Source organism: Pseudophryne corroboree, chromosome 2 (genome assembly GCF_028390025.1).
Source record: "Pseudophryne corroboree isolate aPseCor3 chromosome 2, aPseCor3.hap2, whole genome shotgun sequence".
Classification (NCBI taxonomy): Eukaryota; Metazoa; Chordata; class Amphibia; order Anura; family Myobatrachidae; genus Pseudophryne; species Pseudophryne corroboree.
In genome coordinates, this window is record NC_086445.1 from 271616557 (window position 1) to 271629230 (window position 12674).

Consider the following 12674-nt stretch of genomic DNA (forward strand, 5'->3'; position numbering starts at 1 on the left):
CAACATTTTTTAAGGGCATTATTGCTTCCTTCTGTAGTTTTCACTAAATCCTTTATATAATCCAGGTACAGTTATTTATTCTGGTGCCCTTGAATATGACACAAATCACACTGTGTATTCATTTGAGTTAATGCACTAAGCAGAAGGGGAAATACTGGCTGCCTGATATAAAGGGATTTATGGAAAACACAAAAGGAACCCAGACATATAATGCAATGTATTTAGCTAATTGTTCATCACTACCTCCATCCAGCAGTACTACAGAAAGGCCACATTTTATACCAATAGTTACGTCTGCACCTTACCTCTGTGGGAAATTGCCAGAATTCATTAAAAGACAAGTTCAGGTAAAATAAAGTGTTACGTAGCGGGGTCAGGTCTGGAAGTTTGGATATAAAATAGGCCTAAAAAAAGAATAATGTGTTATAGTAGTTTATAATGAGTGGACATGTAACTAATTAGTATAGACGGCAACAAATAATATTTACAAAGTTGTCAAAGTGCTAAGGTATAATTTACAGCATAATATCTTTAGAGAAGTTCATATATTTAAGATACTTTTACCCTAGGGGGTCAGTTGCTAAATAAATACCTTATTATTTGGTTTGAAAGATGATTTCTCCAATAAATTGTATCATATTGAAGGCTGATTTTCAATACAAAAGTTTACTCCAGTTCAAAGGTCTCATGCATAAACATGTGCAATAGATATATACATGCGTATTAGAGCCCCAGAGCCAGATTACAGTATGGCTAGAGCTGAGTAAATGGCTAATAGGGAGTGTTGGATGCTGGTAAGGGAAGGAGTGGGAGTGGGGTAGTGAAGGATTAGTAAAGATGTGTAGTAGGTATAGGGGCTAGGGGGCTATGGTGGGCAACCTCATTCTACATATTAAAGAAAGAATAAATATTTGGGAATTATAATCAGAGATCTGGAAGTCCTTGTATCATGGAACTCAAAGCTGTAATGCCGGAATGGTCTCAGAAGTGAGAGGAGGCATGAGGCAGTGGGGGTAATTCAGAGTTGATCGCAGCAGCAAATTTCTTAGCAGTTGGGCAAAACCATGTGCACTGCAGGGGGGGCAGATATAACATGTGAAGAGAGATTTAGATTTGGGTGGGGTGTGTTCCAACTGAAATCTAAATTGCAGTGTAAAAATAAAGCAGCCAGTATTTACCCTGCACAGAAACAAAATAACCCACCCAAATCTAACTCTCTCTGCACATGTTATATCTGCCTCCACTGCAGTGCACATGGTTTTGCCCAACTGCTAACAAAGTTCCTGCTGCGATCAACTCAGAATTACCCCCAGTGTGTAGAAGTTGAGGGAGATGCATATATGTCTTCCTCATAAACTGGCTAAGAGTTAGCAGAACTGATAACATGAGGGGTAATTCTGAGTTGATCGCAGCAGCAAGTTTGTTAGCAATTGGGCAAAACCATGGCCCTCATTCCGAGTTGTTCGCTCGGTATTTTTCATCGCATCGCAGTGAAAATCCGCTTAGTACGCATGCGCAATGTTCGCACTGCGACTGCGCCAAGTAACTTTACTATGAAGATAGTATTTTTACTCACGGCTTTTTCTTCGCTCCGGCGATCGTAATGTGATTGACAGGAAATGGGTGTTACTGGGCGGATACACGGCGTTTCAGGGGCGTGTGGCTGAAAACGCTACCGTTTCCGGAAAAAACGCAGGAGTGGCCGGGGAAACGGTGGGAGTGCCTGGGCGAACGCTGGGTGTGTTTGTGACGTCAACCAGGAACGACAAGCACTGAAATGATCGCACAGGCAGAGTAAGTCTGGAGCTACTCTGAAACTGCTAACTCGTTTGTAATCGCAATATTGCGCGTACGTCGGTCGCAATTTTAAGAAGCTAAGATTCACTCCCAGTAGGCGGCGGCTTAGCGTGTGTAACTCTGCTACATTCGCCTTGCGAGCGAACAACTCGGAATGAGGGCCCATGTGCACTGCAGGGGTGGGCAGATATAACATTTGCAGAGAGAGTTAGATTTGGGTGGGTTATTATTTTGTTTCTGTGCAGGGTAAATACTGGCTGCTTTATTTTTACACTGCAATTTAGATTTCAGTTGGAACACACCCCACCCAAATCTAACCCTCTCTGCACATGTTACATCTGCTCCACCTGCAGTGCACATGGGGGGTCATTCCGAGTTGTTCGCTCGCAAGCTGCTTTTAGCAGCTTTGCACACGCTAAGCCGCCGCCTACTGGGAGTGAATCTTAGCTTATCAAAATTGCTAACGAAAGATTAGCAGAATTGCGAATAGACACTTCTTAGCAGTTTCTGAGTAGCTCCACACTTACTCGGCATCTGCGATCAGTTCAGTCAGTGTCGTTCCTGGTTTGACGTCACAAACACTCCCAGCGTTCGCCCAGACACTCCTCCGTTTCTCCAGCCACTCCCGCGTTTTTCCCAGAAACGGTAGCGTTTTTTCACACACACCCATAAAACGGCCAGTTTCCGCCCAGAAACACCCACTTCCTGTCAATCACATTACGATCACCAGAACGAATAAAAAACCTTGTAATGCCGTGAGTAAAATTCCTAACTGCATAGCAAATTTACTTGGCGCAGTCGCACTGCGGACATTGCGCATGCGCATTAGCGACTAATCACTCCGTTGCGAGAAAAAAATAACGAGCGAACAACTCGGAATGATCCCCATGGTTTTGCCCAACTGCTAACAAATTTGCTGCTGCGATCAACTCAGAATTAGGCCCATGGTGCTGGACTGGTAGAGTAAAGATGACCACTGGCAGGCAGAGGAATGGAGACAATTAGTCAAAATTAAGCTTGGGATAAATGGACCGGATAGGTCCTAGAGGCAATGGTCTACTGGGCTTGGCAATAACTGATTCAGCCAGGCTTGGTCGTAATAAATCCGTCTGGAAACAAGGACACTGGTGATAAGAGAAATGGCTGGTATCAGAGATATTAGACAAGCAAGACTGGACAACAGTGGAACTGTCTGGAAACAGACAATAGCTAAGCTAGACTTGGCAATAGCAGAACTGACTGGTACCGAGGATACTAGGCAGAAGGCACTCTGTAGACTAACAGCAGACAGCGATGCAGGAGCCTAATAACGTGGCTGGAAGCAGTGGCAGCATGTAGATCGTGTGTCCCTGACACCCGCACAGACCCACAGCCTCAACGAACAGCGGAGAGGTAAGACTGCGGCCCCCTGACCACTGGTACACGATTCCTTGGGAGGAGCTGTCTAGAAAAGTATTTTTTTTATAAACAGGAACCAGAGTTCCCACGTCTGGTTACATTTATAGGTTTCGTTATTTAGGTAAGTGGTAATTTTCCATGGCCACTGTATGCTATTATTTACAGTGCAGTAGGGGTAAGTATTTACATTTCTTAGTGTTCTCGATGGCTTCAAAATAAGCACTTAGCTGCATTTAGGATTAGGACAGCCATTTTTGTTATTTGTGATTCCCTTTATTGGTAGCTCCAAGAGGATAGGGCATTTTATACCACAAAGCTGACATAGTGGGACAGGCCAACAAAAAGTGGAGGAAGGAGGTAAAGTGTATGCAATAGGAGAGGCCGAGCCATAGATTTTTATTAGTCTGGTGGGCACCATGCACCATCTGTAGAAGATAATTTACTAAAGTCAAGATAGACGCTTTAGCTGCTATTCTCTGCTTATATTCAATTATTTATGCAAACTCTAAGCTTCTGGATACAGGCCGCCTCCTGACACATCATTCTCTGTACATCGCAGTGTTTCCAGTAAAGAGCCCCATACACTAGAGCTATTATGCCCGATTTCAGCCCGATATATTGGGTGAAACCGGGCATTTTTTAGGTGTCTCTGGTCCGATCCGATGCGCGTTCCCGTGAGCATCGGATCTGATCCTCCAGATTGAATGTGCTGCACATTCAATCAGGTCCGACCCCGGGGGCATGGCTGGGATCGCCCAGGATACATCGGATGCAAAAGGGCAGCATACAATGTATCTTGGCCAATCCTGAACCCCCCCCCCCGGGAGGCTGCTGGGGTGATCACCTGCTATCGCCTCCGACATGCGGTCGGATAAGTGTATGGGGCCCTTTAGGCATCAGCAGCAGCACAAATGACTGAATACACATAAAAGCCAGGACTTCTTACCTTTAGACTGAGACTATTTCCTCCATGTACAAGGCACTCCAACACTGCAAGATCACAGTGTGTTGCTATCATTTTGCTCTGATCCCGATACAATGTTCCAGAGTCTTGCAAACTTTGTGAATTAAAGAACTGATGTATGGAACCATCTCCTTCAAAACGGTAAACAAGAATGTTATACAGTGATGAATATGGTATTTACATGTATTATATAACAGAATAAAATAGCTTGCTACTTTTACTTCTATATAACATTTACATTAAATTACAACCTTATATTGTCTGTTTACAATATGTTATCGTTCATTAAAATTAAGCTAGTTCTGCACTATGAAGACCAACATTTTGCTAACTGAATAAAAATAAGATTTTAAAAATTGTTTCAAAGAACATCTGAGAAAGTTCAAATAAATAATAGAAATTCAGAAACTACATTTTGTAATTACATTGTGATGCAAAAATACATATAGTTACACCGAGGCTGCCCTCAAGGGTTAGAGGGGATGTGGGCTAGCTAGTTGGAACTCTGCATATAGTATGTTCTAGCCAAAAAGCTTGCTGATTTATTTTTAGATTACTGAAAAAGGCGAGAAAGTTAGTACTGCATTAACACCTTAGTACATGCTTGGCGAGATGATGCAGTTGATTTTCCGGTTTATAAAACATAATCCAATTACTCACTTTTAATGAAGAAACAAATTTTATCTGTTTCAGCTTTTCTGCTCTGCAAGTCATTAACCTGTTCCTGGGTATGTTTGATGCTCACAGCACCCCACGGTCTTCCATTGTAGATAGTTCTGAAAATAAGAATTTACTTACCGATAATTCTATTTCTCGTAGTCCGTAGTGGATGCTGGGGACTCCGTCAGGACCATGGGGATTAGCGGCTCCGCAGGAGACAGGGCACAAAAGTAAAAGCTTTAGGATCAGGTGGTGTGCACTGGCTCCTCCCCCCATGACCCTCCTCCAAGCCTCAGTTAGGATACTGTGCCCGGACGAGCGTACACAATAAGGAAGGATTTTGAATCCCGGGTAAGACTCATACCAGCCACACCAATCACACTGTACAACCTGTGATCTGAACCCAGTTAACAGCATGATAACAGCGGAGCCTCTGAAAAGATGGCTCACAACAATAATAACCCGATTTTTGTAACAATAACTATGTACAAGTATTGCAGACAATCCGCACTTGGGATGGGTGCCCAGCATCCACTACGGACTACGAGAAATAGAATTATCGGTAAGTAAATTCTTATTTTCTCTGACGTCCTAAGTGGATGCTGGGGACTCCGTCAGGACCATGGGGATTATACCAAAGCTCCCAAACGGGCGGGAGAGTGCGGATGACTCTGCAGCACCGAATGAGAGAACTCCAGGTCCTCCTCAGCCAGGGTGTGCCCCTGACCAAGTAGCAGCTCGGCAAAGTTGTAAAGCCGAGACCCCTCGGGCAGCCGCCCAAGATGAGCCCACCTTCCTTGTGGAATGGGCATTTACATATTTTGGCTGTGGCAGGCCTGCCACAGAATGTGCAAGCTGAATTGTACTACACATCCAACTAGCAATCGTCTGCTTAGAAGCAAGAGCACCCAGTTTGTTGGGTGCATACAGGATAACAGCAAGTCAGTTTTCCTGACTCCAGCCGTCCTGGAAACCTATATTTTCAGGGCCCTGACAACATCTAGCAACTTGGAGTCCTCCAAGTCCCTAGTAGCCGCAGGTACCACAATAAGCTGGTTCAGGTGAAACGCTGACACCACCTTATGGAGAAACTGGGGACGAGTCCGCAGCTCTGCCCTGTCCGAATGGACAATCAGATATGGGCTTTTGTGAGACAAAGCCGCCAATTCTGACACTCGCCTGGCCGAGGCCAGGGCCAACATCATGGTCACTTTCCATGTGAAATATTTCAAATCCACAGATTTGAGCGGTTTAAACCAATGTGTTTTGAGGAATCCCAGAACTACGTTGAGATCCCACAGTGCCACTGGAGGCACAAAAGGGGGTTGTATATGCAGTACTCCCTTGACAAACTTCTGGACTTCAGGAACTGAAGCCAATTCTTTCTGGAAGAAAATCGACAGGGCCGAAATTTGAACCTTAATGGACCCCAATTTGAGGCCCATAGACACTCCTGTTTGCAGGAAATGCAGGAATCGACCGAGTTGAAATTTCTTCGTGGGGCCTTCCTGGCCTCACACCACGCAACATATTTTTGCCACATGTGGTGATAATGTTGTGCGGTCACCTCCTTCCTGGCTTTGACCAGGGTAGGAATGACCTCTTCCGGAATGCCTTTTTCCCTTAGGATCCGGCGTTCAACCGCCATGCCGTCAAACGCAGCCGCGGTAAGTCTTGGAACAGACATGGTACTTGCTGAAGCAAGTCCCTTCTTAGCGGCAGAGGCCATGAGTCCTCTGTGAGCATCTCTTGAAGTTCCGGGTACCAAGTCCTTCTTGGCCAATCCGGAGCCACGAGTATAGTTCTTACTCCTCTACGTCTTATAATTCTCAGTACCTTAGGTATGAGAAGCAGAGGAGGGAACACATACACCGACTGGTACACCCACGGTGTTACCAGAACGTCCACAGCTATTGCCTGAGGGTCTCTTGACCTGGCGCAATACCTGTCCAGTTTTTTGTTCAGGCGGGACGCCATCATGTCCACCTTTGGTCTTTCCCAACGGTTCACAATCATGTGGAAGACTTCCCGATGAAGTCCCCACTCTCCCGGGTGGAGGTCGTGCTGAGGAAGTCTGCTTCCCAGTTGTCCACTCCCGGAATGAACACTGCTGACAGTGCTAACACATGATTTTCCGCCCAGCGAAGAATCCTTGCAGTTTCTGCCATTGCCCTCCTGCTTCTTGTGCCGCCCAGTCTGTTTACGTGGGCGACTGCCGTGATATTGTCCCACTGGATCAATACCGGCTGACCTTGAAGCAGAGGTCTTGCTAAGCTTAGAGCATTGTAAATTGCTCTTAGCTCCAGTATATTTATGTGGAGAGAAGTCTCCAGACTTGATCACACTCCCTGGAAATTTTTTCCTTGTGTGACTGCTCCCCAGCCGTTCAGGCTGGCATCCGTGGTCACCAGGACCCAGTCCTGAATGCCGAATCTGTGGCCCTTTAGTAGATGAGCACTCTGCAGCCACCACAGAAGAGACACCCTTGTCCTTGGAGACAGGGTTATCCGCTGATGCATCTGAAGATGCGATCCGGACCATTTTTCCAGCAGATCCCACTGAAAAGTTCTTGCGTGAAATCTGCCGAATGGAATCGCTTCGTAAGAAGCCACCATTTTTCCCAGGACCCTTGTGCAATGATGCACTGACACTTTTCCTGGTTTTAGGAGGTTCCTGACTAGCTCGGATAACTCCCTGGCTTTCTCCTCCGGGAGAAACACCTTTTTCTGAACTGTGTCCAGAATCATCCCTAGGAACAGCAGACGTGTCGTCGGAGACAGCTGCGATTTTGGAATATTTAGAATCCACCCGTGCTGTCGTAGAACTACTTGAGATAGTGCTACTCCGACCTCCAACTGTTCTCTGGACCTTGCCCTTATCAGGAGATCGTCCAAGTAAGGGATAATTAAGACGCCTTTTCTTTGAAGAAGAATCATCATTTCGGCCATTACCTTGGTAAAGACCCGGGGTGCCGTGGACAATCCAAACGGCAGCGTCTGAAACTGATAGTGACAGTTTTGTACCACGAACCTGAGGTACCCTTGGTGAGAAGGGCAAATTGGGACATGGAGGTAAGCATCCTTGATGTCCAGGGACACCATATAGTCCCCTTCTTCCTGGTTCGCTATCACTGCTCTGAGTGACTCCATCTTGATTTGAACCTTTGTATGTAAGCGTTCAAATATTTCAGATTTAGAATAGGTCTCACCGAGCCGTCTGGCTTCAGTACCACAATATAGTGTGGAATAATACCCCTTTCCTTGTTGTAGGAGGGGTACTTTGATTATCACCTGCTGGGAATACAGCTTGTGAATTGTTTCCAATACTGCCTCCCTGTCGGAGGGAGACGTTGGTAAAGCAGACTTCAGGAACCTGCGAGGGGGAGACGTCTCGAACTTCCAATCTGTACCCCTGGGATACTACTTGTAGGATCCAGGGGTCCACTTGCGAGTGAGCCCACTGCGCGCTGAAACTCTTGAGACGACCCCCCACCGCAGCTGAGTCCGCTTGTACGGCCCCAGCGTCATGCTGAGGACTTGGCAAAAGCGGTGGAGGGCTTCTGTTCCTGGGAATGGGCTGCCTGCTGCAGTCTTCTTCCCTTTCCTCTATCCCTGGGCAGATATGACTGGCCTTTTGCCTGCTTGCCCTTATGGGGACGAAAGGACTGAGGCTGAAAAGACGGTGTCTTTTTCTGCTGAGATGTGACTTGGGGTAAAAAAGGTGGATTTTCCAGCTGTTGCTGTGGCCACCAGGTCCGATGGACCGACCCCAAATAACTCCTCCCCTTTATACGGCAATACTTCCATGTGCCGTTTGGAATCTGCATCACCTGACCACTGTCGTGTCCATAAACATCTTCTGGCAGATATGGACATCGCACTTTCTCTTGATGCCAGAGTGCAAATATCCCTCTGTGCATCTCGCATATATAGAAATGCATCCTTTAAATGCTCTATAGTCAATAAAATACTGTCCCTGTCAAGGGTATCAATATTTTCAGTCAGGGAATCCGACCAAGCCACCCCAGCGCTGCACATCCAGGCTGAGGCGATCGCTGGTCGCAGTATAACACCAGTATGTGTGTATATACTTTTTAGGATATTTTCCAGCCTCCTATCAGCTGGCTCCTTGAGGGCGGCCGTATCTGGAGACGGTAACGCCACTTGTTTTGATAAGCGTGTGAGCGCCTTATCCACCCTAAGGGGTGTTTCCCAACGCGCCCTAACTTCTGGCGGGAAAGGGTATAACGCCAATAATTTTCTATCGGGGAAAACCCACGCATCATCACACACTTCATTTAATTTATCTGATTCAGGAAAAACTACAGGTAGTTTTTTCACACCCCACATAATAACCTCTTTTGTGGTACTTGTAGTATCAGAAATATGTAACACCTCCTTCATTGCCCTTAACATGTAACGTGTGGCCCAAATGGAAAATACGTTTGTTTCTTCACCGTCGACACTGGAGTCTGTGTCTGTGTCGACCGACTGAGGTAAATGGGCGTTTTAAAGCCCCTGACGGTGTTTGAGACGCCTGGACAGGTACTAATTGGTTTGCCGGCCGTCTCATGTCATCAACCGACCTTGCAGCGTGTTGACATTATCACGTAATTCCCTAAATAAGCCATCCATTCCGGTGTCGACTCCCTAGAGAGTGACATCACCATTACAGGCAATTGCTCCGCCTCCTCACCAACATCGTCCTCATACATGTCGACACACACGTACCGACACACAGCACACACACAGGGAATGCTCTGATAGAGGACAGGACCCTTTGGGGAGACAGAGGGAGAGTTTGCCAGCACACACCAAAACGCTATAATTATACAGGGACAACCTTTATATAAGTGTTTTTCCCTTATAGCATCTTAATATATATAATCATATCGCCAAATAAGTGCCCCCCCTCTCTGTTTTAACCCTGTTTCTGTAGTGCAGTGCAGGGGAGAGCCTGGGAGCCTTCCCACCAGCATTTCTGTGAGGGAAAATGGCGCTGTGTGCTGAGGAGAATAGGCTCCGCCCCCTTTTCGGCGGGCTTCTTCTCCCGTTTTTCTGAGACCTGGCAGGGGTTAAATACATCCATATAGCCCCAGGGGCTATATGTGATGTATCTTTTAGCCAGTATAGGTATTTCATTGCTGCCCAGGGCGCCCCCCCCAGCGCCCTGCACCCTCAGTGACCGCTGGTGTGAAGTGTGCTGACAACAATGGCGCACAGCTGCAGTGCTGTGCGCTACCTCATGAAGACTGAAAAGTCTTCTGCCGCCGGTTTCTGGACCTCTTCACTCTTCGGCATCTGCAAGGGGGTCGGCGGCGCGGCTCTGGGACCGGACTCCATGGCTGGGCCTGTGTTCGATCCCTCTGGAGCTAATGGTGTCCAGTAGCCTAAGAAGCCAATCCATCCTGCACGCAGGTGAGTTCACTTCTCTCCCCTAAGTCCCTCGTAGCAGTGAGCCTGTTGCCAGCAGGACTCACTGAAAATAAAAAACCTAACAAAACTTTTACTCTAAGCAGCTCTTTAGGAGAGCCACCTAGATTGCACCCTTCTCGGCCGGGCACAAAAATCTAACTGAGGCTTGGAGGAGGGTCATGGGGGGAGGAGCCAGTGCACACCACCTGATCCTAAAGCTTTTACTTTTGTGCCCTGTCTCCTGCGGAGCCGCTAATCCCCATGGTCCTGACGGAGTCCCCAGCATCCACTTAGGACGTCAGAGAAATGCGGTTGTTTCTGCCAATCTTTCAATTAGAGGTTAGAATATATGCCATTATACCCAAGCCATTCTACTGCTTTCTCTGCAAAATGAAATTAGGAGCAGGGTGCTGTGATCACCGCAGGTACAAAGTTACATTATCCTTTTTTGTTAATGCAATTTTCTGATTATTATCATAGGGCCTAATTCAGTATGAATCGTTATTCTGAGAATTTGCAGTTGTCTGTGAGTAGAAAGGCGCCGCTCTGACAGGAAGAAAAAATGCCCCGTGCAAGTTTGCAAATGAATCGCAGATCACTATCCATTCGCAGATGCATATGCAATTTCCGGAACATCGAAGATTGTTAGCCGTCTGAGCAAATGTAAGTAGGTCTGAGGCTGCAACTAATCTGTGACTGAGACGGCCTGGAATTGGTCTGCGCTGGCGTCAGAGACCATCCCCAAAAACACCTGGGCACGCCTGCGTTCTGACACACCCAGAAAACGGCAGGTTTCCGCTCAGAAACGCCGGCTTCCTGTCAGTCACACAGCGGCTACATTGCGATTACAAACTGTACGCATTTTTTTTTTGCTATTACACCAAGCGCGTGCGCAATGCGTATGCTACACATGTGCAGTCATTCAATTTGCCAATTCTCTGAATAGCAATCCATGCTGACTTAGGCTCATAGGGGGGTCATTCCGAGTTGATCACTACATAGCAACTTTTTGCAACGCTGCTATCAGATAGTCGCCACCTATGGGGGAATGTATTTACGCTTTGCAAGTGTGCAAACACCTTTGCAGCCAAGCGGTACAGTTTGTGCAGTTTCTGAGTAGCTCTGGACTTACTGAGCCGCTGCGATCACTTCAGTCTTTTTAGTCCCAGGATTGACGTCAGACACCAGCCCTGCAAACGCTTGAACACGCCTACGTTTTCCTAACACTCCCAGAAAACGGTCAGTTGACACCCATAAACGCCCTCTTCCTGTCAATCACCTTGCGACCGACTATGCGAATGGATTCTTTGTTAAATCCATCGCCCAGCACCGATCCTCTTTGTACCCGTACGACGTGCCTGCGCATTGCGGTCCATACGCATGCGCAGTTTTGCCTAGTTTTAACCTAATCGCAGTGCTGCAAAAAGTTGCTAGCAAGCGATCACTTCGGAATGACCCCCATAGTTCGGTGTAATGTGTTGATATTTTTGCTTTACAGCTCCCTTTACAGTAAAATGTCAATCGACAAGAAGAGGGAAAGCTAGTGATTGAGTAATTGGTCAATTTCCAAAATGTTGTAATTTCTTTTTAAATAGGAATAAAATTAATGTCACAAAATTAATTATTCTAACATTTGTTTTCTTGTTGGTAAAGGTCTAGAGAATCTTTAGATGATGTACAGTTGATCTATTTGTAGACGTATCACGTGCAACTATTTTTTTTATGATGAGTTGTGAGCACCCCACGTACGTACTTACGTGATTTTTACCCACCTACCTATTAAAGGGTTAATGTACAGACAAACACCACATAGTATAATAACAAAAAGAAAGAGTCACTAACCTATATTTGGTATACATTCCACCCCTCCCTCTTTTATACGTGCTAGCTGTTGTTCTGTTAAGGAAAAAAAATAATAATAATTAATAGCACATTTTACAGAGTAAACATTATCATTCTACAGTGGTAACATTTACATATTCTGTTCATTAGCACAGTCATGTCTGTATTGGAAAAGTTGTTTAAGGATATTTCCACACACTTTGCTTTATAAACTCTTGGGATCTCTGCCTATCCCCGGTGTAAATGTTTCAGGTACCAACCTGTACTGGGGTCCTCTCATGGAAACAATGCTGGAGAGCCAATGTAAAGGATAGGTCAGATGTACTGATAAACATGACACCCTTCAGTCATCCAATCAGAAGCTGTCATTTATATTGGTAGCCTGATCCCTCCTCACATTTGGCTCTCTAGTAAAGTGCCTCAATAAAGATTAGTAATAGGGCCAACTACAATGGTAAACTAACATGTGCAGCTAGGGGTACTTACAGTACATCTGCAAAATGGCAGCAGAGGGAGCTCATCAATGATATGGTGTGACGTAAACAATGGTTGTGAAAAAAATCCCAAAACATGGAAAATACATTGACACTACCCAGACA

General features: G+C 46.0%; 1 protein-coding gene across 1 annotated transcript in view; it reads right to left on the minus strand.

Moving 5' to 3' along the window:
* The window catches only part of LRRC63 (leucine rich repeat containing 63), a 168195-nt gene that overhangs the window by 13375 nt on the left and 142146 nt on the right, over positions 1 to 12674 (minus strand). Inside the window, exons 5-7 of the mRNA XM_063952812.1 lie at positions 12076 to 12129; positions 4142 to 4290; positions 306 to 404 (exon numbers count right to left, since the gene is read on the minus strand). Coding sequence (XP_063808882.1) covers positions 306 to 404; positions 4142 to 4290; positions 12076 to 12129 — 302 coding nt within the window. The remainder of the gene's footprint in view (positions 1 to 305; positions 405 to 4141; positions 4291 to 12075; positions 12130 to 12674) is intronic.